A 27,599-nucleotide genomic window follows, 5' to 3' on the forward strand; every position below is an offset into this window, starting at 1 on the left:
GAGTGTTCTACCAGGTCTAATATTGACTGCCTCTGCCTGTCGCATGAGAACATTAACAAAGCCATTGTGTTACCTCCTCTGTTTGTGACTAGTCGGCTCTGAGTTACTAATAGGTGTGTGAGGCTCCAGATGTTTCTGAAATTGATAATGCATAATGTGATGACAACTGATAGTTCACATCAAGGAGTGAAATAATAATAAAGACATTTCAAACTCGCACTTGTATTGATAAAAACAAAACCATTGCACCGAGCAGTCCCTCTTCTGTATGCAACATCCACATCCTGAAAAGGCTGTTGTTAGGCTGTAACCAACATACCCCTGAAGTGATGGTAAGTTAATTTTGGCTCAGAGTGTGTTATTCATAACAAATAAACATCACCAAAAAAGTTCAGATGTTTTTCTTCATTAACGAAAGTTCACATGCAGGCAGGCATACAGACCAACAAACAACAATACTAGGTAGAAAAATTAAAAACAAATATTTCCCATCCAAGGAAATATGTAGGTTTATATTTATATTTCTTGGGATATAAGTAACTCAGAATCAGTTTAGATAATCACCATTATCCCAGTGATTTTTAATATGAGTATTTATGTTGTCTTAAAAGGTAATCTTAGAAAGTAGGTATTATTTTGAAAACTAGTATTTCAAAGTATAATAATTCAAACCTAGGATAAATATGTAAATGTTTATTGGAGAACTGGCAAGTTTAGTGGATGTCTGTGAGGTCATGATGTTTAAAACATCATTCCTACACTACTCATTCCACATTGTAGATAATTGCCCAGGTAACAAAAGCAGATTTTTGTCTATCTCCTGTGAACTGGGATAGCATCTCTTGGGCTCTGAAGCCTTCAGAAAACCATATTTGCTTATATCCCACTTAACTGTTTAGATCATTAATTGGTAAGATTTTACTATAAAGGTTCAGATAGTGTTTTAAGGTTTATGGTGATGGTGTCACAACTAACACCCTCCCCCTCCACCATCCTGGTAGCTTGAAAACAGTCATAGACAGTGAAAAAAACTGATGGGCCAGCCTGTGTTCCACTCAATCTTTATTTCCATATGTCAGCACCAGGCTGCTTTTGTCAACCCTATCAATTAGTAATCATCAAAAGTATTTACATAGCTCATTACAGTTTAAATTCTTAAAGGTTTAAAAATGATCACACAAGCTGGTCATTTAGATTTCATGAGAAGAATGCAGCTCTGTTACTAGTCACAGAAATCAGCACTTAGGAAGCAGAGTCAGGTTGATCTCTGTAAATTAGAATGTGCCAGAGCTACACAGTGACACATGTTACCAGAATTAATAGCGTATATTTAATGAGATGTTGTTTTATGTTAGCAAAGATTATGCCATAAGCTATAATTTTCCCTTGAAAAAACTGACAAGGTGGCACTGTTAACATTTTGAATAATAGCATTTATAAGACATGAATTTACTCTCCGTAGCTATAGATTTTTTTAAGTTGATAGGATAGAAAGTAAAAATAGAAGGGAAAACATAATTTTATTTAGTGCAATAAAGGGAATTTTTGAATTGTTTGTTTGTGTTCAAAGAGCATAGATTTAGCAAGCACATGGTAATATAGGTATAAATCCAGTTTTTAGAGTTTGATGAAAATGGGTAAGCTATTCTTATGTAAGGTGTCAGACAGCTAGAGATGTTACACATTGAGGGGAAGGTTGACTCATTAGATAATGTCAACCATTAAAAATTCAAATATTTCTCAGAGCAATAACTCTATTAACTCTGCCCTTAGTAAGCACCAAATATGTTCTCATACACTTTTTAGCCATTTTCTCCTTTACTTGGCATTATTTAAAGATATCTGCTCTGTCTGAAGTTCAGAATGAGGCTCCTTAGACAAGATGTTTATTAAGCTTTCAGTGGCACTGTGGGAAAACATGCAGGAAATTAGCATTCATGTTTAACTTGATTTAATAAGGACAGATAGGCAGGCAAGTATGTTATGGCTGTATTATTGATACCACGTGTCTGGAGGAGCAAGCATTTCCAATCAGACATCATTTTTCCAGAATCATCTTGCCTGGAATTCATTTTCTAACCTCTGTATCTTAAGTTCTCAGTTTGTATCCTCCGGCAGATAATAGGAAGATAAGGGAATGAGTTTTATTACTCCATGTTCAAGTAACAGTGAATACTGAAAGAAAATCTAAAGGATATTCCCACAGAGGTTACTTGAAAATGTAGTATTAGAGAACATAGCACAATCTTTAAAGAGAAGATAGTCTCCTGCCTCAAATGAAGGTTTATAACTTAACAAACCAGATCCTCAGTTGAAGAATAACATTCCAAAGAGAATATACAGCTCTTCAAGGTGTTTAACATATAACTTCCATTATTAAGATTAGATACAGTCATTCTGATCACCATATCCTAATGATTGAGCTATAAATGCTGGTTTAAATTATGAAAGAGAGGAATGCAGCATATATATATATATATATATATATATATATATGTAAAACTCTCCTTGAAATGTAAAATAGTATTTCCTAAGAAATTCACATCTACTTTAGTGAGCCTTAAATCTGCCCTATTACACTGCCATTCCTAGTTAATAAAGTTGTAACACTGTGATCACTTGCATCTGGTGGCATGTGTGTAGGGAGCCCATACTCAATGTAATAGACTTTGAGGAGGAAGGAGAAAATACATTACAGTACCTAGAGGCAGCATGTGGCAAGTGTGTCCTGGAGAAGCTGGCAAACCATAGGAACTAAATATAGAACAGCTCACATTATACATTGTTTTGAAGTGAACATTTAGAACTTGAGGCCCATTCTCCAAATGAGTAGACTTCTCAGCCTTAAAACTACCTTTGAGTCACAGGCTATTAGAACATACATTATTTCATTGATTTCTAAATGTTTTCAAGAACCTGTTAAGATAATGTACTTACCAAACATGTATATCATGTATCTTGCTAACAGTAGAATAAAGAGCACTCTACACATGACATAATTGTCATAAATTTCAAACAAGTGTGAAATTTGCTTTGTGTGTATGTGTGTATGCATGTGCGTGCGTGCTCTTCTGCACAAAAAATTGGGGAATAAGGCAAAAGTCTATTACATTTCAAAGGCTCAGTAACAATGCAGATTGTGAGAAAAAATCTACATTTGTACAGGTAAGTCTGAAATTAAAGTCAAGACACTAAATTCATCCCATTTAGAGCTGCCATTAGTAGAACCTTTCAGAAAAACTCCAGAGATATAGAAAAGCAAGACTGTATGTCTTTGAGATTATTTGCATAAACAATTCCAAAGATGTTAAAAACAACACCCTGAATCCCGTGAAATTCAAACAAAAACCATAATTGCAATGGTTATATAATTTTGATGAAAGAAAGTTATTTTATTGTTCTTCTCTCTAATGCAGTTGAAAATTTAAATTAACCTCCAGGTTAATAAGTTTTCGTCAAGTAATTATAAAATCCTAGCACAAAGGATTACCGAGTCAATATTTAATAGTTTCTGGAGACTCTTAGATTTAAATTAATTTTTTATATTGCCATGGTCCTGGCAGGAAATCACATGTAGAAAAGGAAACTCAATTGTTTACAGTAACCTTTGTGTTTGTGAATTATTAATTGAATTTGAAGAATGTAGTGGCTAGCCAGAAGTTCAATAGAACCATGTGCTACATAATGAGCTAATACCAGCATTAGATTAAATAGAACAGACAGAAAGAATTTCTTTACATAATGGAAAGTTTGCATATTCTGCTGCTTTTGTTGGATGTAAAGTGAAAGAGATGGAGCTACCAAGAGTGAAAATAAATGAGAGCATCTTTGTTCTGGGTCGAGAATGACTGATGCATGCATCCTCCGCCTGTTTCCTTGTTAGAGCTCACAGCCAAAAGAGATTCCCATTTTAAGTACCAATTTCCCATTGAATTATTTAAAATTGGAGCTGCTTGATATGAATGACTTCCCTTGAAATGAAATTATAGTTAGGCTCACAGGCTTACCTATAAAACTGTAAATGCAGTAATATGTATGCATGGGCATGCTACTAATTTTATTGAAGACTTAACCAAGCTTTCTATGCAACTAATACAAATCATTAGAAGCGTTCACATAGGCATGGAATAATTCTTTGAAAAGGATTTTTTAAATAGATATGTCTTGATTTTAACCCTTAAATTACTAGTGACTTCTAATAGGGAAAGGCAAGAGACACAGAAGCTTCTAGAAACAAAATTGGATCATAGCCTCATGAAAGAAATGAGGAATGAAGTTTATTATCAATTTCCTTAGGAACTAAGTTTTTTCCATGTTGATGCTTCAAAGTTTATATGAAGAAACAAATGAGAAAAATGTCAGTCTGACAAACTGCACAGAGGCAAGAGAAATGCATTCATATTTGAACAAATGATTTTATTATGAATATCTTGTTCAACTGAATTAACCCTAAGTCTTCTGGTTCTCAGTTTTTTAAAAATTCAGATGACTTGTCAGGGTAGCCGGAACCCAAATCAGAAGTCATTGTAGATCCTCCCTCCCATTTTAAAGATGTATTTTTTGGGGGGAAGGGGTGAGCATCATTTCTTGAAGAGGCTACAAAATCTTCATCTATTTTTTTGATAGACCCTAAGTGTTTTCAGTGTTTCCCTACATACAGTACTTAAAGTAACGATGAATGCACTACACTGACTGTCTCATGATAAATCTCCAGATGTGTCTGTTTCCCAGAATACTGAGCCCCCTGCTGTTGCAGACCATAGTTCACTCCACATGGTCACCAATGAGCATGCCTATCAAGAATTTGTTCAGGTAGAGTTAAAGCTGACCAAAGTTACTAAATGGGTGAGTGGGAGAGATGGGATCTGAGTCAGGATCGACAACACACTCACCTTGTGTCTTTAAGGGCTGCCTTCTTGGTGCCCTAACAGATGTTTTTGTAAAAACTACATCCCTGCAGCATCTAGTGCAAGCTGAGGATCTAGTGGATTGTCCCAGTATGTCCATAAACTGTTAAGAGAAGGAAATGCAGACTTCTGTCTCTAACCCTTCCCTCCCACTTGCGTTCATCCTCACCAAATTACACTCAGGGAGAGAGAAGGCCTCCATGCTTGAGGAAACTTGACTGTCAATTTTTGTTGCAAGAAGGCACAGTAACTTTCCTGGACATTTTTTTTTCTTTGCCTCTTCCCCCACCCCTCTTTGCCCCATTTTCACCTATGCAGTCTTTGAGCAGAGTTGCAGAAGGGCTGGGCATCCGCTCACATTGTTCGGTGCCCTTATCTGGGTAGTGCTGAACTGTTGGCACCTCTGGAGCTAAGTACTGTGGAGAGCTGATCTAGTCACCTCTAAGTAATAGTTTGAAAAAGTTGTAAAGATCCCAGAAACTAGATCTCTTGTTTTTCTTTTCATCTTAAAAAAGGTGAGGTTTTGAGTTGCCCAATACTACCCAGAAGTTATATGAAAAACTGGAAGCAGTCGCCAGTAACCCAGCTTCCCTTTCTCATATTTCTGGGTGGAAGCTTTCATTGCTTTCTGTGAAGGAAACGGACAGCATGTGTAGTGAAGGACATGGAAAGTTAAGTGAGAGAGGTACAACTTTAAAAAAGAAAAGATACTAAAATATAACTACCCACCAGCAAGCAAAAGTAAATGCAATGTGATACAAATTTCAAATCAAATTACTGTCTTTTTGGCTTCTGATCCTGTCTCTGCCTCTGGATGCATGTAGTTAAAACAAAACAAAGACTTAGAACTTCATTTAAAAAACAAATCAACTTATTGCAAATGGCTTTTCTGGTTGTAAAACACTTCTCTTCTCAAATGATGAGTCAAGCATGATTCAGCTTCTAACCTCCCTGGGCAGAAGCTTTTAAAGGTTACTAAAGACCCTGTGCTTTCACGCCTGGCTGGTGGGCTCAGGCATCCCTGAGCATGCTTCTGTAACACCGCCTGTCCTGTTCCGTGTGCACGCACAGACAGCTGTCGTAGTCATGTGTAATTTGTTTTGGAGTGCGGTGTATTGCTCTTTTCTGAAACTTTTTTCCTTTTTTTTTTTTTTTTGTTGTCAACTTTCTGCATTGGCAGAGCATCTTGGGATTGAATTTATGGGTATGGACCAATCATCATTCCTTTTAGCCTGCAGAATGTAGAGCCTCTGCGCTGACCTCTTTTACCCTTCCTCCTCTTGCTTTTCAGTTCCTAACTAATTTCCTTTTTCTTTAGAAGGGATCATACAGCTATAACATTGGTTTCTCTGCTTCCAATCTATGATGGGTTCATGGAAATGTTAATGGAGTGCAGCAGTTTTTAAATTTCCAAGCCTACCTTCACTTTAGAGATTAAAGCGTCCCTCCTGCTGCAATTTATAGACCCCCACATTGTGTGACCCATTGATTGAACCATACTGTGGCTTAAAAGCTGGGGTAAGTTGGAGTGGTGCATAGGCTACAGGAGAAATCAAACCAAAGGCCAGAGGGGGGAAAGACAGTGCTAAGTACATCCACATAAAAGATAGCCCAATGGGAGTTTTACATACAACATAAAATCCACCTACCTAACATGGTGGCATAGTAGCATTTCACATTGCAGCGGTCCTATGTGCATGGACTCAGGCTTGGAGATACTCAAGTACATCTCCAGTGAACTTCATTTGCTTAGAAGCAAGTAAATAGAAAACAGACAATATAATTTTAGGTGGTCATTCCAGGGCTGATGGATTTAAATCAGAAACACTAAGATTAAGATTGTAGAAAGCTTCACACTGTAAATGTCAAAACAAAGTTCCCAAAGGCAGGTGAAATATAGGCACTTTCCACAAGAACCTTCATCCAAACAAAGTAGGGGAAAAAGCGTAAGGGTCCAGTCTTAGGAAGAGCTGGAGACTGTTACTGTCCCTCATCTCCAGGATCGTTATGAAAGCTGTCTGAAGGACTGGAACTGGGTCTTGGGTCAACAGCACCATGTTGTGATGAGCAAACAGTATGTTCCCTTAGCAGCTGGCTCATGGTACAGCAAGGGCATGTTGTCTCCTTTTGGTTGACAACAGCATCTACTCAGAAACATAATTGGTGGCACATGAGGTGGCAGCCAGCCCTGGCAGGTACAGGGAGAGAAACTTGTCATCTCTTCAAGAAAATAAAAATTTAAGAAGGAAACTATTCATTTTGCAGATTTAAAAAATGCCCAAATTTATATGAATGGGCTTTTTTGGGCATTAAAAAGAAAAACAAAAACCTCCTAAGTTTGAGGAACACAAAGAGCTCTATACATCACACTTGGGGATGCTTTCTTCCTCAAAGGAATAATCCCTCTGCTAGAAATCTCACAGTATTACAGCAAGTCAATGGCCAAACCCTCAGAACCACCTTTTTCACGAGTAGAATTTCCCCACCCAGGAGCTTTCTGATCTGACCATAGAATTAGCTATTTCTGTTTCTGGGCAGTGGAGTCAATTAGTTATGCTATGTAACTGTTCCCTCCGCCGTCCTCATGGTTCACAAGGGCAGTGTGCAGTTATCCACACATCTCAATGGCTTTGTAGAGTGTAAGGCCAGACCTTATATCCTGAAATAACACCCGACCTTAAGGGTCATTTAAAAACAAGAGAGCAAGAACAGCTCTGTCTTTTCTCCTGGACACATCAGTATGAAAATGTGTTTGACATGACTCACCACAGTCCATACAGCCAAACCAGAGAGACTTGGAGCATTTCCACTCATGGAGACAGGCCAGGCCTTTGGGCTGACGCTTAGTACTAGCTCTGATCTGCTCTTGCTCCGTGAATACTGTCAAGCAAAAACAAAAAAAAAATAGTAATTTAAAAAATACATGAGAAGAGCAATAGGCTAAAGGAACATACTGTTTGTCAAAGTTTTTGTTTCCCTTCAGCATTTGTATTGTGGAGATAGCCTGATCCACCAAAATCGTGAAAACAAAATCAAGAAGTTTAGGTAAGAAATTTGTAGTCAGTACAGGTGTGAACACAGGATTTAACCATGTTTGTGTTCTGTGCCTTTGGTTAGCTCCCTTTAGCCCTTGTCCATTACTGGGCACTGTAGTCCCTGAGATAACTGTTTTACTGATAAGCAGTAAGAATAGACCACTGACTGGTTCACATATCCGACCCAGACTGTTCTTTCCTAGTCAACACCAACCTGAAGAGAACTTGTTACAGGAATCCCTGAGAGTTTTGGGGGGCAAGTCATGATGCCCCCATGATCATTTCAGTCCTTCTGTATGCTCCTCCCCCCCAATTTTTTTTGAAGTTTGCAGAAAGCATTTCTTTGCTGTTACGCAGTCATGACAAGCTGTAACCAAAGACTTTTTGTTTTGTTTTGTTTTTAACCTGTCTTTTCCTTTTATCCATTTGTGGAACCAAACGCAGGATTCCCCATGTTCTTAGGCAACTGTCCTACCTCTGAGTGCACCCAGGCCAAGTCTCACCAATTAAAAAAAAGTACATTAATCAAAAAGGGGAATGCAGGGCCTGCTCTTTCTCGATGACAGTGCAAATGCTCCATTTGTTAACGTGTGCTATGTGAAGGAGCCCTGTGAAGGAAGAGCAGTGGAATGAGGTTTTGCTTCTTAGACATGCACATTAAAAATCATTAATGATGCTAAGGAGGGAAGCTACAGGGTCATTGATTGGCTCACAGATAGCACATCATAAAAAGCAATCCCCTGTTTTTGTCTCAGGGTAACAGATAGGAGCAATTAACACATAAGCCCTCCTATTCATGTCATTGTTAAACCTGAGCAGTGCACACACCAGTACATAAACTCCATGACACCAACCGTTTGTCTCCTGCATACTGTGGCACCGCAATGCACCAACTGCTTCGCTTTCTAATCATGGCTTCGATGTCATGGCCAGCCCAGGTTAGGAGTTATGCTGTATGGGACACCCCTTCCCACTCTGCACCCACCTTTTCCTCCCCCCACCCCAGCATCTACTCTGTCTGGTTTTCATTTCTTTGTTTATTTTTCCTCCCTTAATATCAGGCATGCTGTGCCAGGGACTCCAGATGGCTCCCTAACTTTTAACCTTGTTTTTCCTTTATACTGGACTTTCTCTGTGTGTCATTCTTTCAGTCTGTCTGTCCTCTTGATTTGTTTTTCCTCTCCACCTCCAACTCTTTCTGTTTGTCTTTGTATAATCTCTTCAGTGTCTTTTACCCACTGACTTCTGTTCTCTTAATAATCAGTGCTCTATTAATTTGATTTTACAATGTTCTTGACCTGTTAACTGGGACTTGATTACCATGGACTCGGCTTGTAGGAAACGCTTCCTTTCTTGATAAGATCCACTATTTGATAGAAATTAAAATTCACTTACTCATTTTTTAAGAAAATTTCCTGTGGCCTGTCCTCTCTCAATGCAGAGAAAGGTATAGCTTCTGAAGCTTCTGTTGGAAATAATCTCTGTACGTTTCTTGTTGATACAGAGACAAGGTCATTCTATTTGTACAGTCTTCTCCAGTTCTTGCCCAGCTTATTAATTTTAATGGTAGACAAACCATTTATAATGTGTGCTGGGTGAACATGTCAAGATCTTCCAATAAATATCATTAGATTTTTGAAAGTTCAGCTGCTAAGCAATCAGCATCCCTAGTAAGTCTGCAAATTTTGTTAACAACCTGACTTGCCTTTGTTTAAAACTAAGCCATCATCCGACGGCATTTATTTTCAACTAGAAAAGTTTCTGCAAATTACAGACTTACTGCATCTGGAGTAGAGTGGTACCTTAAGTTCAGATCTCTTTAGAGTACCACACTTCCTTAGAATGGTCAAGTTGTCTGATGTGGGAATGTGCAATCTAGACCAAAGTATACAGCATTTGTGCTAATGATGGGTTTATTAATAAAAATTGGTCCTCTAACTTCAACTAAGAGAGTCATAACCATTGTTCTCCAAAGAGAAACCCTTTCCTGTGACCCAAGGTGCCCCCCTACCTATCAGGTTGGGTTTTCTCTGGCCCAGGGTCCTGTTCTCCCATGGCATACTGTTTCTTCTGTTTCGTTTACTCAAAATTGTGGGGCTCTTGCCTTACATTACTAACTACAAGCCAAGTTCATGTTTGCAAATACCTTTGAATTAAATTTTATTAAATGTAGAAACGTCTCTTTGTAAAGACCACTGGATATGAAGTGATGATATTAAACATAAGGGGAGTGAAAAGAGGATTGGCATGGAGGGCGGTGAATAGAGGAAGGAAGAATGGAGCTTCTCCCTGATGCCCTTCTTAGCTCTTTTTATCAGTATTGATTCCTGTTGTCTTTGCAAGAGATGTTTTATAAGATATTTAATAAAAAGAATCATTTATATAGTTTTCATAAATTATTTTGTAATGAATGTCTATGATTTTCCAGTTTAATATCATATATATAATTATAGCTTGAAATTAGATGAATCATAAAATGCTTTTTTACTTCTAATGGCCCTAGCTAGCTTGTTAGTTATGTTCAAAGTACAGCATAGAATATTTTGTCCCTTAGACACGTATGTAAACATAAATAATTGTTAAGTATTCATTGTCTTGTGGACATGGGTAATGTCATAAAGCATGCCAACTGTTCAGTTGTCGTTAAGTCCTGGTGATGGTAAATGACCTTGGTGACATCTGCTCTCACCCCTTTCCAGAAGCGGAGGAACTCTACCAGAAGAGAGTGCTGACAATTACTGGCATCTGTATCGCCCTGCTGGTGGTCGGCATCATGTGTGTGGTGGCCTACTGCAAAACCAAGTAAACGTTCCCCTCGACTCTGTCTACTCCCCTTTGTGTAGAAATAGGTTAAGCAGGCAGGGCTCTACAGTCCTAGGCCCTAGGCCCAAGGCTTGGGCAGAAAAGGGCATAGGTACTTAATCCTTATGTTCCCAACTGAGTAATCTATTTTGTGGACCTTTGCCTGTCTGTGAATCTTAACAGATTTCTCAGTGACCAGGGCTCTGTGAATGGATAAAGGCTTGGAGGGGCAGGCTTGCATCGGATTAGTGTTCCACACAGGCGCAACCCACTGAGAGCATAAATGCTAAGGGTCAAGGATAAGTCCAATGGGCCCAAAAACTTAAGAAATAATGGAAGAATTTTATGGTATCCAAGATACAAATATTTGGTTTTGATGTTGTTGGTTTCTTTGGGGGGGGTGTTGAGAGTTAAAATGAGTATGTTTTATTTCTATTAAATTTCCAATTTAAATGGTCTATAAGTGGGTAGAGCATATAGAAAATTTTTGTTGAAGGATGAGCAAGCCAAATTTGCTTGGGAAAAAAGTTCAAGAGGAAACCTTAAATATAAGGTAGTCATGCTTGGCCTTCCATGGGTGTCCATGTTAGCACACATGTTGGCCAACTGATAAGTTCCCTTCACATTTCTCTCCATTTAGGATTTCTTGAAGTCTAAGTGTAATGCTCAATTAATATAATGAGTTTTGTTTGCTTTTGCCTGATGACGTACTATTTTCTGAACAAAATTAGTCATAGGAATATCTTGTTCTGAGTGTTGTGTTAGAGAACAGAGGTCACATCCATTTTTTGCCACAAAATCTATGGCATGAGTTGTGTTTTCACAGTATCTTATGATTTGGCATGCTTCAAGGACTGGGTGATAAAGATAAGCTCTCATGGAATTGGCATCATAAATCTTATTATATTCAAATTTGAATATTACCACCTCTTCTACAAAATGCATTGCAAGTGTAGAGTCTTGTTACAATTGTGCTAAAATATAATGCCAAAGTATAACCAGAATTCCATTTATTTATAGGTAATGTGCACACACAGTAACAGTGTAAAATGTACAAATGGAAAGCTAAGTTAATTTTCTTAAGGTATCCCATAGGAAAATTTATAAATGGAACCAGCCTTATCGATTCCATAGCTCAAAGTATGTATGTCTGTATGACATAGCCAAAGATATAACAAGCACATTGAGAATTCAGTCAAAAATCAACATATTTACTTTTTCCTCCTTTTTTATTCTTCCTCAGTACAATAGCTACATTTCTATAAGAATTTCACCTAACTATTAAAACCTGCTTTCTAAGGAGGATGTGTGATAGTGCTTATTCTGGGATGGAGAGACTCATACTTCCCTTCCCCCTTCATTGTCACCAGTTGACTGCCTCTAACTATGCATAGTATTGCTAGAATAAAGATTTGGTGGTAACAAAAAAAATATGCAAGTAATAGTAACACATACTCCTTTTTTTTCTTCATATCCAGGAAACAGAGGCAAAAGCTTCATGATCGGCTTCGGCAGAGTCTTAGATCGGAACGGAACAACATGGTGAACATAGCCAATGGGCCTCACCATCCAAACCCACCACCAGAGAACGTGCAGCTGGTGAATGTATGTTGACTGACCACTTGGAAAAAAACAAGCATTTTATGCCATTCAGACACATTGAAATTGGCTTTTCAAACCTTAGACTGTTAGCTGCTGCCACTTATCATAATGGCTTCCAGAAATGCAGTTTTGCCAGGAGAAAATAACTAAAGCTATTTGACACTTTCCCTTACACTGTGTCACTAAGAAGCTGGTATGATGTTTGGTGTGTTCTGCAAGGAGGCCAAAGCAAGAAAGATAAGCAAAATAAATAATAATAAAGCCAGAATCATAAGGAATATTTATTTTAAGACATTTAGAAATGAACACTGCTCCAGTATGCCACTGATTCATAGCAAACCAAGCAAAGGACTTTGAAGTATTTTACTAGGGGGCCCTTCAGGGTACATGTGATTTTCTGATTTTGATTTCCAAAGGAAGAAATTGGGGCATGAAAAGGTGGGAAATTTCTTAAGTATGATGTAAGGAACAAAGCTAGGAAGTGTAATATTTGCTTATTCTCTGGCTCCATCCACGTGACACCATGCCCTCCAGGTGAAAGGCATCCTTAATCATTCAGGTATTTTATTTTTATTGTGCCATACATTTAGGTCTAAATTTGACTAGATCATAGATTGCTCCTTGAGACTATTTGAATGTCATCATCTCTCGTATTAAAGATCGGGACCAGAGCTCTTGTCAGACCTCCTGAATTCTGAAGCATTGTTAGTCATGTTCCAGAAAACCCCCATTCTTCCCTTGGAATGTATAGTCCCTCATTCTTCCCTTGGAATGTGTAGTCCCCAATTCTTCCCTTGGAATAAGTAGTCCCCCATTCTTCACTTGGAATATGTAGTCGTGGAAAGGATATCACAGGCTGGCTCTTTCTGTTCATGGAAACAGTTTTTCTTTTGCGACTTCTGTTATCAGTTGGAAATGAGAGAAATCAAGTTGAGATTTTAAGACCTATCTTGTGCAGACATTCAGAAAGGAACTTATTTACTCCATGTAACTAACTTCAAAGCCAGAGTGGCCAGAAAAAAAGATTTGCCATCTGGCCAGCTGAAACAGAGAGCTGTTGTGAAATAATACATATGAGAACCAATTTGTGCCTGGATTAGTAGTATATTTGTGTTTTGACTGACATGAACTTTCAAGTTGTGTCTCTTTGTTTTTCCAGCAATATGTATCTAAAAACATCATCTCCAGTGAGCATATTGTTGAGAGAGAAGTGGAAACCTCCTTTTCCACAAGTCACTACACTTCCACAGCTCATCACTCCACGACTGTCACCCAGACTCCTAGTCACAGGTATGAAGGGGGAAAAAAATCTCATTTGGAAAAAATTTTCCTTAAGAATGATTTCTTTTGCTCCTTACCATTTATTATCAAGTCCTAACAAAAGGCAAAAGAGACAGTTAAAAGCAGTAAAATGTACTGACTTTTGAACATCCGTAAATATTTGGTTATAAACTGCTTTTCATTGTGCAAGGCTAAGTCTAATGTTTCCACTAAAATAATAAAAGTGGTGAGTAATCATAACCTTAGATAACTGCTCCTCAGTCTAGAAATTGTCATGGTTTGTGCTTTGCTATTCACTGAATTGCTGCCCACTATGGGGGAAAATCTGTCTAGATTCTGTGTGGTACTAGAAGTTTGTTTCTAAAGCTTACACTGCCCTGAGAGTTCCTACAGAGCTGAACACTCGGTACGATTCTGTGATGCTCTGGTGGCCCCATGCTGACTGCACTCACTCTACCAAGTACAGCACCAGGCTTCTAGACATTATAAACACAGCAAGGCCTTTGTTTAGCCCAAGCCACTCAAGTGCTGTGAAACTGCAGTATTACTTAGCACATGGTGGCATCTGCTAAATGTTTATGGAGTGAATATAACAAAAGAATAAACGATGTGTTCACAAATCCAATCTGAATCAAGATTACCTTTACAGCAAAGAGATCCTTGTATTAATTCTGGGCTTCTTGATGTATCGATGACTTGAAATATTTGTCAGGATTTGTTCTTTGCTTTTTTTTTAATGTAACTAAGCCAGTCTATCTCACCGCCACTTTACGTTTCCCCTCTACCCAGTTGGAGTAACGGGCACACAGAAAGCATCGTTTCAGAAAGTCACTCTGTAATCATGATGTCGTCAGTAGAAAACAGTAGGCACAGCAGCCCCGCTGGGGGCCCACGAGGACGTCTTCATGGCCTGGGAGGCCCTCGCGAGTGTAACAGCTTCCTCAGGCATGCCAGAGAAACCCCTGACTCGTACCGAGACTCTCCTCACAGTGAAAGGTAAAACTGAAGGGCAAAGCGATCGTGGAAGAGAGCCTCACCCAGTGAGAGAATCCCATGAGCACCTGCGATCTCGCCTAAAGAAATTCGCCCTTCTGTATGGGGGTCATAAGTTCCCTGATGCTCCTAGTTGATGAAGTCATCCTTTTATGTGGCTGAACTCCTTTCTCCTGAGATTTCCCCATTGTCCCAATGGCTGAAAGGCAACAAACTCTAAAAGAGCAGGAGTAATGGGATGTGGAAGGTACAGCCAACATGGAGTACTCAGACCTGACCATAGGTTCAGACTCACTCAGTGTCTTGCTTTTAAAGGACACTCATCTAATTCCAGTAGTCCAATTGTCCATCTCTACCTCCATGGCTGATCTGACCTTAGTGTTCCCATGCACTAATTGCCCTACCTCTAGCCTTAGTTAATTCAAGTCAAGGGCTTTGTCATTGCTGATGGTCATGAGGGAACATCACCTTGTGTTCCACCATATTGTATCTCATTTATGAAATCCCAGGAAGTGATGGATAAAGGTCGTGTAGGATGATCCTGGCAGCTCTCTCTTATTGGTGATTTTCAAAGCAGATATTGCCTCCGAGATTACCCTTTATTCTAGCATGTTTGCCTTTTATTTTGGGAGAGATTCAGTTTGGGTCAGAGAAGTAACAACAAAGGCAAACTAAAGAATGGAAAAAAGTAAACTGGAAGAGGTACTAAATAGGGATATTGAACTTGGACATTCTTCTTATCCATTTTCACCTATGGTAGAGGAAAGTGATGGCTAGTTGACTTTTTAGCCCATCTGCAAATAGTTATCTGTTGATTTTCCAATCCAATTGACTTATTGTTATCTCAGTCTAGTCTTTTCCCATTGACTAAAAAGGTCAATATAACGCCAAATCCATATGTATTTTGCAGTTAGATGGGTGGAGATAATTTCAAAGAACTTTTCACTTATGGATATGAAAGCACAGTGAAGAACCCAGTAGGTGCTTTCAGGACAAGGTCAAGGGCATGATTACCATGTCCCTAAAGCAGTTTCAGAAAGGATAGAGTTTATGGAGTTACTATTCTCTTTCTAGAACATCTGTAGAAGAGTGTGGTCTAAAACTGCCTTAAGAATATTAGTCTTGTGTAATTATATTTTTGCATATCGAAGTCTGTCTATTCCTGTTTGCCCTTGAAATATACATGGGGATAAGGTTCGGTGTCTCTTCATTACCATGGCTTGTCTTTGGAGGTTCTGTCTGCTAAAGTAGGCATCCAGACATCACCCAGATATTACTAAGAATTACAGAACAGTCTTGAATTGAAAGATCATGGGAGTAAAAATGATGAATCACTTGTATGTGTTGACAGAACTGTGACTAGCATATCTCAGAAGGTCTAATTTACGTACCCTCAAAAAAATGTCTGCAGACTTGGGTCCCAAATATTCCAAATTTTGAGACACTTTTCCCAGTTTTAAACATAGCTGGGTCTCACTTCTATATCACCCTGAATCGTGGAAAAGTGAGAGCATTAATAGTCTTCCTTTTCCGTTAGCTGGAGTATCCTGTGTTATCACAGGTCACATCAAATTAGACTGTGATACTGTGCATGGCTAGCATTTTTATCAAAAGCTGAGGAAAATGACTCAGACGCAGTCCAGAGGACAGGCCTTCCTGTTCTAGGGAAGCCACAGTGCTGCAGAATAGGAACGCAGTGTCTGAAATGTAATGGTGGCATTCACAAACATAACATGGCATAAGATACCCAACGCTTGTGTATATACACAAGGGCTTGCTACACACTTTGGAAGATCTTTGGCATGTGTCCCCAGAAGAAAGCCAAAGGCTGCTGCAATGGTGGCATTTGGAAGAGAAGTAGATGGGAGATTGGAGTTAGTGTCCACTGTGGTAACATGAAACCAAATTATGGTTCCTTTCAGACTTGGCTTTGAATGTATTGCACCCTGAAATGGATAGTTGCAAATTTGAATGTTAACTAGTAGCATTTCATGAAAATTTCAACTGAATGGCACACAAATGTACTACACTGTTATCAGGAATAAATCTTTAAGTTACTATGCTCTTTTTTTTTCATAAGACATAACCTTATAGCTGAGCTAAGGAGAAACAAGGCTTACAGATCCAAATGCATGCAGATCCAGCTGTCAGCAACTCATCTTAGATCCTCTTCCATTCCCCATTTGGGCTTCATTCTCTAAGACCCTTTGGCCTTTAGGAAGGTATAGTATTTAAGAATACTTCTTTCCCTTCTAAGTCCCCAAGCCTCGGTCTTTGTAAGCTGATAGGTTCTTAGGAGCCCCCTTTTCTTGGCTCACAATCTCATATTTGAATTCATGATGAGACTAAACTCTCAAAAGTTTGAATGACCTAGATGATTTAGCTGATCTTTGCATGATTCCTGTAAGGAAACTCGTGGCTTTATAATGATAGAATCCAAGGGTGCTGAACTTCTAGTGTAAAACTTAAGTGTTCAATGATGACTCTTCTCTGACTATATCCCATGATGAACTCTGTCCCCCACCCCTCCCTGCTCCATGCCTCTTATTCCACTACACTCATGTGGGGTATTCTGTGCTCATACAGGTATGTATCAGCCATGACCACCCCGGCTCGTATGTCACCAGTAGATTTCCACACACCAAGCACCCCTAAATCGCCCCCTTCGGAAATGTCTCCACCTGTGTCCAGCATGACGGTGTCCATGCCCTCCATGGCAGTCAGCCCATTTGTGGAAGAAGAGAGGCCTCTGCTTCTTGTGACGCCACCAAGGCTCCGGGAAAAGAAGTATGATCACCTCCAGCAACTCAACTCCTTTCATCACAACCCTGCACATCAGAGTACCAGCCTCCCCCCTAGCCCATTGAGGATAGTGGAGGATGAGGAGTATGAAACGACCCAGGAGTATGAGCCAGTTCAAGAGCCTGTTAAGAAACTCACCAACAGCCGACGGGCCAAAAGAACCAAGCCCAATGGCCACATTGCCAATAGGTTGGAAATGGACAGCAACACAAGTTCTTTGAGCAGTAACTCAGAAAGTGAAACAGAAGATGAAAGAGTGGGTGAAGATACACCATTCCTGGGCATACAGAACCCCCTGGCAGCCACTCTTGAGGCGGCTCCTGCCTTCCGTCTGGCTGATAGCAGGACTAACCCAGCAGGCCGCTTCTCAACGCAGGAAGAATTGCAAGCCAGGCTGTCTAGTGTAATCGCTAACCAAGACCCTATCGCTGTATAAAACCTAAATAAACACATAGATTCACCTGTAAAACTTTATTTTATATAATAAAGTATTTCACCTTAAATTAAACAATTTATTTTATTTTAGCAGTTCTGCAAATAGAAAACAGGAAAAACTTTTATAAATTAAATATATGTATGTAAAAATGTGTTATGTGCCATATGTAGCAATTTTTTACAGTATTTCAAAAACGAGAAAGATATCAATGGTGCCTTTATGTTATGTTATGTTGAGAGCAAGTTTTATACAGTTACAGTGACTGCTTTTTCACAGTATTTCAGCAAAACCTCCCATATGTTCAGTTTTTGCTGGCTTCTCGTGCGTTGCATTATGATGTTGACTGGATGTATGATTTGCAAGGCTAGCAGCTGTCCCTCTGTTTGCTTCCAGTAGCACTCAACCAGTACTGTCTTGAAATGGCACATCCGTCCCAATACTCTTCTATTTTGTATGAAGTCTTTGCTTTCCGAACATGAATGAGTTCTCTCTACTCTGTCAGCCAAAGGTTTGCTTCACTGGGCTCTGAGATAATAGTAGACCCAACAGCATGCTACTATTACATATAGCAGGAAACTGCATTAAGTAATGTTAAATATTAGGAAGAAAGTAATACTGTGATTTTTAAAAAACAAACTATATTATTAATCAGAAGACAGATTGCTCTTGCTAAAAGGAGCTACCATTGACTTTAATTTTAAGTTTTTAGTTGTTGTTGCTCTTGACAATGAGTAGCAGCTTCAAGTACAGCTTAGAAAGTGGGTTCTGGCTTGCTATCCAGATATATCTTAACAACTTAGAAAGGACTCAGTTTTACTTTCTCTCTTGGGGGAGGGGCATGATCCAGCAGTTCATCTGTTGACCAGCCAACCACAGCTGCTAAAGGTGCAATCCTTTCTGACATAATTTTTCAACTGACTGGTGGAACCCTCTTCTCAGCTCTAGAAGAGGTACATTGTGTCATGAAGCCTCAGCCCCAAGAGTATACTCAGCCATCTGTTCAAACCACTTGTAAAGTACAGTGTGCCTGTGATACATAGCAGTGACTTGGCCATTGTAGGAAAATGTTCCACTTGTAGAGTGTTTAGAAGGGTTGAATGTGTAGAAGTCACAAGGGGAAAGCAGCTGTGTGACTCAGTTTACATCCTAAAGTTTGGTTGGCCACTCCTTTCTCCCATTACATTTCTCTTATGTTCAACCTTGCCTTGATTAAGTCATAACTATGCATGAATATTTTTTGCCAGGAATGGCCAATGTGCATGTGATTTGTGATTAGCAGGAACTTTCCACAGTGATGCCTCACTAGGGAATATCAATAGTGTTGGAAAGATTGCACCTTTTCTTGCAGAAGTGACCCTCACCTGTGGACTGATCTCTCTCCATAGATAGACTGTATCTTCCATTTCTATTTTTCCTCTCTTAGTATTTTTTCCCATATTGTCTCAAAAGCAGGGCTAGGATTGGTTTAAACTCTATATGTTTTCTTATTATTATAAAGCCAATGAATGCTTATAGATATTAACATATGAACAGGAAAAATAAGAAAAGTTGTGAAGTTGTGTGTGGTGGGGGAATAATCCCTCAGAACCTTTTATATTCCCTTCCTGTTATCTGTCAATCAGGACTGGAGCTTATTGAGTTTTTAAGTAGGCTCCTAGGAGTCACATATGGGAAAATGGGAAATCGTTGAACAGGGAATTGACAAAGTCAGTGACAATTATTGATTCTTGTTTTCAGTTGAACCAAATCTATTTTCTTTACCAAATCTTTGTTACAAGTCAAGGGAGGTAATAACACATGAGTAGGTCTTAGAAGAACAGTGCAGGCTGACCACAAGTCCAAGTGTTACACTCCTCCCTGTTTCTAAGAGAAGCTTGTCTGTTACTCTCACTATTTGATATCTTTCATTTCTTGGTATTGTTCATGGGACAGTTATATGTGTTCAGTGCATTTTCCTTCTTTGCTTCTCTTTGCCCATCCAGAGAACCACCTGCTGGTGAAAGCCTGCACTGGCTTCCCAGTGGCTGCAGATAGTCAACTCTCCACAGGGAGGACGAGTCAGCAAACCTGAAGATACGTTGACTTTGAAGGCCTTGACTCACCTATTGTTCAATAAAGAAATCTCTTTATTGTTACTTTGAAACTCTTAAAAATTCAATTCTCAATTGGTTTGTCACTGGGGTATTGAGAAAAATCCCTTCAAAGAAAAAAATGGACTCTCCTGATAAAACCAATGAGCAACATTTTGCTATCATGAGAAGCCCTATAAATTTGCAAATTGTAAATATATGTGACCTTTTTTCTTCTGTGATTTATCTGACAATCCACACTTGTCTTATTAGCTGAAAAAGCCTTTTCCCCAAGATAACAAAGCTTCCTTGGTAAGAACAGCCACTTGGCTGCTCGGGGCTACCTGCTGTAGCCTCTAGATTTATGTTTCTAGGTATGTCTCTACAATGTTTCATTGCCAGATTTCTCTCAACTATCCTGTTTATGCATCTAGGCAGAGCTGTAGCAATGCATAGGAATGTACACCTGGGGTCCTGGCATGTGTGAAGATGCCTTGCATTTTAAGGGAGTTCAAACTACTCAGAATTTAACAACAACTTTGTTTCTTGGGTCTGAAATAAAAACTACTGAGAGTTACATAGCGGGGTATAGTAGACACCAAACTCCTTTTGTACTTACTCAAGATTGGTTTTCTGTCCTGCTCTTCGCTCCTTTTCTTCCACTCCCTCAAGAGTGCCTGGTGGACAGCCTTCTGCTTTCTACAAAATGGTCCTCTGTGTAAGAGAGAATGTGTCTCAAACAGCAATATGCCATCCCTTTCTTGTTTCTTTGTGACTGTCGATGTAGGTGGAGTCTATCCAGGGTAACTTTCTCTGTATCTATTCCTTTTTTGGCCTGAGGTTGAAGGTATATGGCTCCTATCAGTAAATAAGGAAGATCTGACTTTCCCTTTTAGTCCTGGCTGCATTCCAGCAGCTGCAGGGATTTCTATCCACTAAGATCCATGACACACTATGGAGAAATGCAGGCAAAATGAAATGGCCACAAATCACAATTTCTATTATATATTTTTTGTAAATACATATTGTATAGTACTTGGATGTTCTCAAAAGTCATTTATTGTCTTTATGAGTTAATGTTAGGTTTTCTTCTCATGCTGTATAACATTGTAAATAACATAATGTCCTTTATTATTTATATTTAAGCATCTAACATAGAGAATTGTTTTCATATAAGTTTAAGATAAATGTTTAAAATATGTTTTTTCTTTGCTTTAAAATTATGTACCTTTTCTTTTTTCATCCTAAAGAATAATTTATTGTTCAGGAGAAAGAATATATATATATGTTATTGAAACTATTTGAAGAATGCCCATTTGAAGGCCATGAGGTACTGATAAACTAAAGAATTTATTATCTCCAATACTAAGCAATAAGTAATTGTGATTTATTTAAAGTTTTGTTCATTTCCCAAGGAAGTCATACTGCAATAAAAATGCTACTCTGTGGAGACATGAGCGTGTTGCTCAGCAGACTAGCACTGCAGTCTGCTAGAGCAGTACTTGTCATCTAGCCTTGACATCTGTGCTATCCAGGACTGTGCATCATGGACCCAGTGATCATCTTGTCTCTGCTGATTTTGCCGCATTGCCCATCCTTGAGTCACTCCCCTCCTAACTCTGTTTAACACTTCATTGCTTGCTGTAGGAGACACACACTCAAGCAATAGAATGTTCCATTCCACAGCCACCAAACCTCCATTCACAAAGACATCAGAGGGAAGGAAACATTGCATAACTTTCTGGATCCTGCGTGTTGATATATTCTGCAGTGACATCAAGAAACTTATTTTCATTAATGGCAATGACTTACATGCCAATCCTATGCAAACATTAAGAGAGAGCAAAAACTATCATGGATCAATGGCCACAATAGCCTCAAAAACATCTATGCTAAACTTCCCTATAATGTCTTTAAATTTACTTCCCATCATGTACACCATTTTATAAGAAGGCTAAGGAGCAATGGCTTTATTATTCTCCTCATTCTATCAATAAAACAAACCGTTGCCCAAAGTACTGCTCAGGGAGGGGCCTATGCACGAAATACTCCTCACATTCTAAGACTCATCCTAGAATGGATATAGTGCTTTTTTAAATTAAGATTAACCTTATGAAGCCATATTTTAACAAATAGATATTTTGTGTGTAATTTTTATATATTTCAATCATTCTACTCCTTATCTCAGATAAATGGAGGGCATTTAAAGGATGTGTAATAAATCAGCCTGCTTTGAAGTTAGAGAATAACCTGAGATTCCTCATCAAAGTTTACCTCCACATGTAGACCCAATTCCTGTTAACTCATAATAGCATCTCTAACATCTTTCCAAAGGAGTCTAGATGTCCAGGAAACTTAATGTTCTGAAGCCACAAAGTGAATACACAAGTCAACCATATATCAGAAGATGAAAGAATATTTAAAAGTTAGAGTCTGGGACCTTTTCCTCGGTTTATGCTGTATATTTGCCAACCCCATGCTCAAACTAAAAACTGTAAGTGATAATAGCAGTAACTTAAGATAGATGTGTTAAACTAAGTGGTCATATCATTTCAGGCAGAAGAGTATGCAAAGACAGTTAGTGTAGAAAAATTAAAATTCAATTTTACTCAAATTAGAGTCTAAATAATTACTAGTATTCTCCAGTTGTATTTGACTCTTGAATGACAAATCTAGGGTTGTTCTACACACTAGAAAGACATACATTTTGCCAGGCACTCTGAAGAACTTTTTCTCTGCTCCAATGACGAGTCATCAAAGGTCTTAACCTCAAGGATTTGGGAATAAGTCAAGCTGGGCTGAATTCTAAACACTTAAGGTACTGGAGGAGTGGGAGTCTCAGTTGTTCTTAGCATCATGTTGCACTGTAAGTCTCTCTCCCTGTCTCTGGATTCTTCTCTCAGTACCAATAAATTAAAAAATAGTTTATGGAAACTATTACTCCAAAAGATTAATTTGATAGCAGCTGAGAGCTTCATATTTATGAAGGGAAAACCCCTATGTTGGTTTAGGAAGCTGCATATTGTATCCTAGAGGGTAGTATTAGATAGGGGAGTCCATGTTCTATACATATCTGTATGCATATTATACCCTAGAAGGTAGTATTGTATAGGGCAGTACATGCTCTGTACATATCTGTACATCTTACTGACCCCCTCATTCTGCAACTCTTACACCTCTCTCTTGGTTTTTAGCTGGTTGAACTTAAAAATCATCACCTATCACAGGAAAAGGTTTTTGTTATTGTAAAAATATCATGATCAGTGTCTTTTAGTAATAAAAATGAGAGACAGAGAAAGGAGTGATGATTCAACCCAAGGATCTTCTTCTAAATGTCCTCTTTCAAATGGACTTCTTAAACAGAAATTTATGGAGGAAAAGATATCTCTTCTCACCAAACTATGTTCCAACAAAGTTGAAGAATTGAGTATATTTAATGTCTTATATATAAATTTACACATAAATAATCAAATTATTAAATATTATTTTATACTGTTTATGACTTAAAATACCATGTATCTTTTTATTTGCTTCATGCTAGAGAAAAAATGGTGGAAATTTAAGCCCAGGAAAATTAAAACTTATTCTCAGAGCAATTTCTATTGAGTTGTAGAGATGCTGTAGATACCTAATTTCTCTCAGTTCTTTCTCTGGCACTAGCCTAAGCAAAATGAGCATTTTCACTTCCAGATCTCTTATCATAGTACAAGTTATATATAAGTCAGCTTTTATTTTGGAGGAGTGAGCCTTCCTACCTTTGATTTGCAGATAGTCTGGAACCCAATTTGCCTAATGTAGCAACTCTATGCATCTTCCCTAACCTCAACTTTCTAAAGAAACACAAGTATAGCTGTGGGAATTAATTCACCATTTTGATATGTAGGTGGCAGATTATAGTCAAAAGGAGAACATTGTGATCAGAACAACGTCCCTAACTCTGACACTTTGTGGACTTGGGCAGCTTCCTCCTCCCACTTTCCTCTAAGGCTATGGTTCTGTGAGGTTTAAACTCGAGCACATATAAGGAAACTAGAAAATGTCTAGCACACAGTGAGTGTTCCGATGGTTTTTGTCCCTTCTACAGCCTAAGATCCTGGATTCAAATAAAGTATGCTGCACTGCACAAGCTGGCAAGAAAAACCATTGCACCAACCCCATGTCAGCAAGAAAATGGTTTTTCAGTAACAAAGATATGTTGAGAAGCATTATCACCAAATAGCTTTTAAAGTAGCGGGTTTTAGAAGCTAAGACCTTTGTGTATTTTATGAGTAGTTTGCTTCTTGTGTATCCCTGCCATTCCATGTCTATGCACCAATTTTTAATGGCTTGTGATAATCTTTGAATGTAAGTCCACAGAAAATTAATGAAACATGACTCATTGTATAGTTTGCATAATGCCACCTTCACACTTCATTCTAAGTTTCAAATAGGACAATCAAAAATTTCTCTTAATCCTACATAACAGCTGATCTCTAGACACCCATTGGCCTTAATTTTATGCATAATGTCCACATATAAATCTATTTGGAAAATTACAATCCTAGTCAAGGCTTCCAGGGTGATAAAACTAGGAAAGTCTCAGATTAATACCAAAATCACATATATTTATGGATGCTCGTACCCACCCCATTATCTATCCAATAATTCTTCAAGTTTTAACTTACTCTTTCTGTGCATAAAATGAGAATCTTTTCTCATCTATATGATGCAATTGATAGTTTATAGGCTTAAGCTGTTTGAATTCAGTCTTTTAGTCTTTTAAACCTTGATCCTCCAAGAGTGTGTGACCTAGGCTCATGATGTTAATCATCGTGCTTGCAAATAAGAATTGCTAATAGCATTGGAGTCCGACATAATTGTTCATGGATATCTTCCCTTTAAATGAAGCATTTTTATTGGGAGCAATTATTAACTCTAGTTTATCACAAAACAATGCAAAGGAATATTTTCTCGTTTTTAAAAATATAGTCTTTTAGGTAGACACTTTGTGCCTCTGATCATTAGCATCATGAATTGAGTAGGCGTTGGTCATCACTAACTTTCCTTCTAAAGTGAGGATATTCTAAGTTTACTAGCTATATGCCAGGTTCCTGGAAATTCCTACTACTGTGGTTATCCAGATTCCTCTGGTCCCTTAGAGTGGAGCCTAAAGTGAGCTTTTTTCCTTTTCTAGGAAGAGGCTACATCTGGGATATCCATTTGTTGCTAGTAAATCCATAGTAAAGCAATCTCCATCATGAAGAAGGAGGAGTCAAGTGCTGCATGTGACAGCTTGTGTCTCCATTAACTACGCCCTTCTGATGATGAACTGTGGTTGCATTCATACAGGACTCCCTAGACAGCTTCCAGCTTACCCTCTACTCTCCCCAGCATCTCCCTTTACCAATTACAAAACGCAAACATTCTAATTATGTTGAGGGGACCATCGCAACTTATACCCACCTATCAAAATTCCCATGGGCCCTCATAATAATGTGCAAATATTATGTGTGTCTATTAAAAGCTCTAAAGTTATAAAACTATACAACCTTCATACCTTGATCAAAAACCTAGAAGTGATTGAATTTAAAGAGAATTCAAGGTAATATTCTTGAACTAAGATGCCTTCCTTGGTAGGCCCTTGGGAAAGTTTTAGGGCTGGTGGAGGTGCTGCTTTTCTGATACCTGGCCACAGATTTCTCACAACATGAAAAGATACTAGCTCCACCACTCATTCAGGAGCTCACTCTTCAAGGAGTTGGGTGTCCAGACAGGACTTAGGAGTAAGGTAAATCACTTTCTTCCTGTGGAGATGTTAAAATGGACATGCAGGGTTTCGCTCAGGTTAAAACCACATCAATTATCAAAGAAGCAACTGCTGTTGGGAAATAGCCCCACTCTTGTACAGGCACCTGACACTCACAGACTAAGCTACACTAGGACACTATTTGACATGTCTCCCTCCACACCAACTGGGTGACAGATGACTGTCAAATTGTTCCATTACCTCCTCCATAACCTTGCTTCGTCCTCGTTTCTTGCTCTCATCCTCTGCCACAGGGCCACCAGCATCCTGACTGACCTGCTTCATCTGCTCTTGTGGGCCATCCTTCACATTCTGGTGATGAATCCTAACTCTCACTTCTTAGCAGGCTAGACTGGTGGTTAAACCATGGCTTCCCATGGACTAAACTCCTCAGCCTGACGTAAGAGGCCCTTCACAGTCTGACTCTGTGAGATGGTTCTAGCTTGTCTCCCATCATCATTGTTCATTCCAATCTCGTGAGTTTCTGTTTCTGAAGTACACCACATTGATGTTATCAAATCCCAGTCATTGGCATACCGACTTCATATTATTTCCATGTACCTCTTGTATTATTATTTGCATATTGTTTTTGATTGACTGCATTTTAACTAAAATAAAGTCATTTCAAATTAAACTTTGTATGGGTACCATGAATAGAAAACTGCAATCAGCTGCCATAATTAAAAACTGTAAAAACAAACATAATCAAAATGAAACATCTAGTTCTAGCAAGATACCATTTTCTGCTGAAGTCTCAGGATGCAATGTCTGTTCTCTGACAAGAGGAAGACCAGCAAGCTTTACAAAGAGGGAAGATATATTCAGGAATCATGGGAAGATTTATTCCTTCAGTTTATTATGCCTGAGATGGAATTGATGAGGAAGTTACTTCTGCTATTTTTATTAAGTATTGCCTAATGCTTGATGCTAGGTCGGTGTGGATTCACATAGTCATCCCTGCATCTTAAGAAGCAGACAGTCACCCCTGTGTGTACCTGTTCATTTTGCTGGAGTTCCCTTCTTCACTTAGCCTCCTGATAAACATTCTTATCTTTCCTGTGGGTAAAATAAGTCACCATCTTTGCAAATAGTCTCATGGGGACATTCTGCCTTTCCTGGGTGGTGGTTTTCTCTTACTCCCTCATAGCACACTGTGCATGTTTCAACTGTGTTTTCTATCTACCCCACACATAGAATTCCCCCTGCAGAAGGCTGTGTATCCTTTGAGCACAGGGACACTGACCTAAGTGTGCATGGTCACTGCCTAGTACAGGGCTTGTGGCATGATAAACAATATACAAAAAACAAAACCACAGTGGCTAGCAACAGGGGCTACTTACACACATTTAAGACAATGTGAAGAATCCAGATAATTCAATGCATTTTTTTAAAAGTCAATAATAAAATACTTGCCCATTGGGTTATTTTTTAAGGAGATAATTAGAATTAGTCTTCTTAAATTGTTGTCAAAAAGAAGCAAACAAAACACCCCAAAGCAAAAAAAAAAAAAAAAATCGAGCCGGTGTCTGAAGAATAGGAGTTTCTGGTCTACACTAGATTTTGTAATGGATTTCCAAAATTTGCAAGTAATTTTGCACTCAGCCTGGCTTTGTCTCCACTGCCTCTCCTCCTTAAAACTGACCCATTAACTCTACTCAGCCTTCTCCCCACACTTGTTCTCTAAGACCCCAAAATTAAACATCTTCACTGGATATGGTTCACTAGGTTAGTCTGATAAAGCAGATTTTTATACTCAGTATTGAATTTACAACAACCCAATGTTTGGAAGCCCTCACAGAAAGCCTTTCATACTGCATGTCCCCAGCGAGATTTTCAAATGTACTTTTAAAACATGCAGTCAACATGCTCTACAAGTAAATGAAAATT

General features: G+C 38.7%; 1 protein-coding gene across 19 annotated transcripts in view; it reads left to right on the forward strand.

The window, feature by feature from the left end:
* The window catches only part of Nrg1 (neuregulin 1), a 981,870-nt gene extending 955,524 nt beyond the window's left edge, over positions 1 to 26,346 (forward strand). For 7 of the 19 annotated variants that reach the window (XM_040731704.1, XM_040731705.1, XM_040731708.1 and 4 more), the window contains 6 exons: positions 6,088 to 6,111; positions 10,642 to 10,744; positions 12,223 to 12,349; positions 13,506 to 13,636; positions 14,417 to 14,623; positions 17,207 to 26,346. In XM_040731704.1, the coding sequence (XP_040587638.1) occupies positions 6,088 to 6,111; positions 10,642 to 10,744; positions 12,223 to 12,349; positions 13,506 to 13,636; positions 14,417 to 14,623; positions 17,207 to 17,858 (1,244 nt within the window). In that variant the 3' untranslated portion in view covers positions 17,859 to 26,346. 19 annotated transcript variants of the gene reach the window in all.
* The last annotated feature ends 1,253 nt before the right edge of the window (positions 26,347 to 27,599 follow it).

Source organism: Mesocricetus auratus, unplaced genomic scaffold (genome assembly GCF_017639785.1).
Source record: "Mesocricetus auratus isolate SY011 unplaced genomic scaffold, BCM_Maur_2.0 Super-Scaffold_100026, whole genome shotgun sequence".
NCBI classification, from domain to species: domain Eukaryota; kingdom Metazoa; phylum Chordata; class Mammalia; order Rodentia; family Cricetidae; genus Mesocricetus; species Mesocricetus auratus.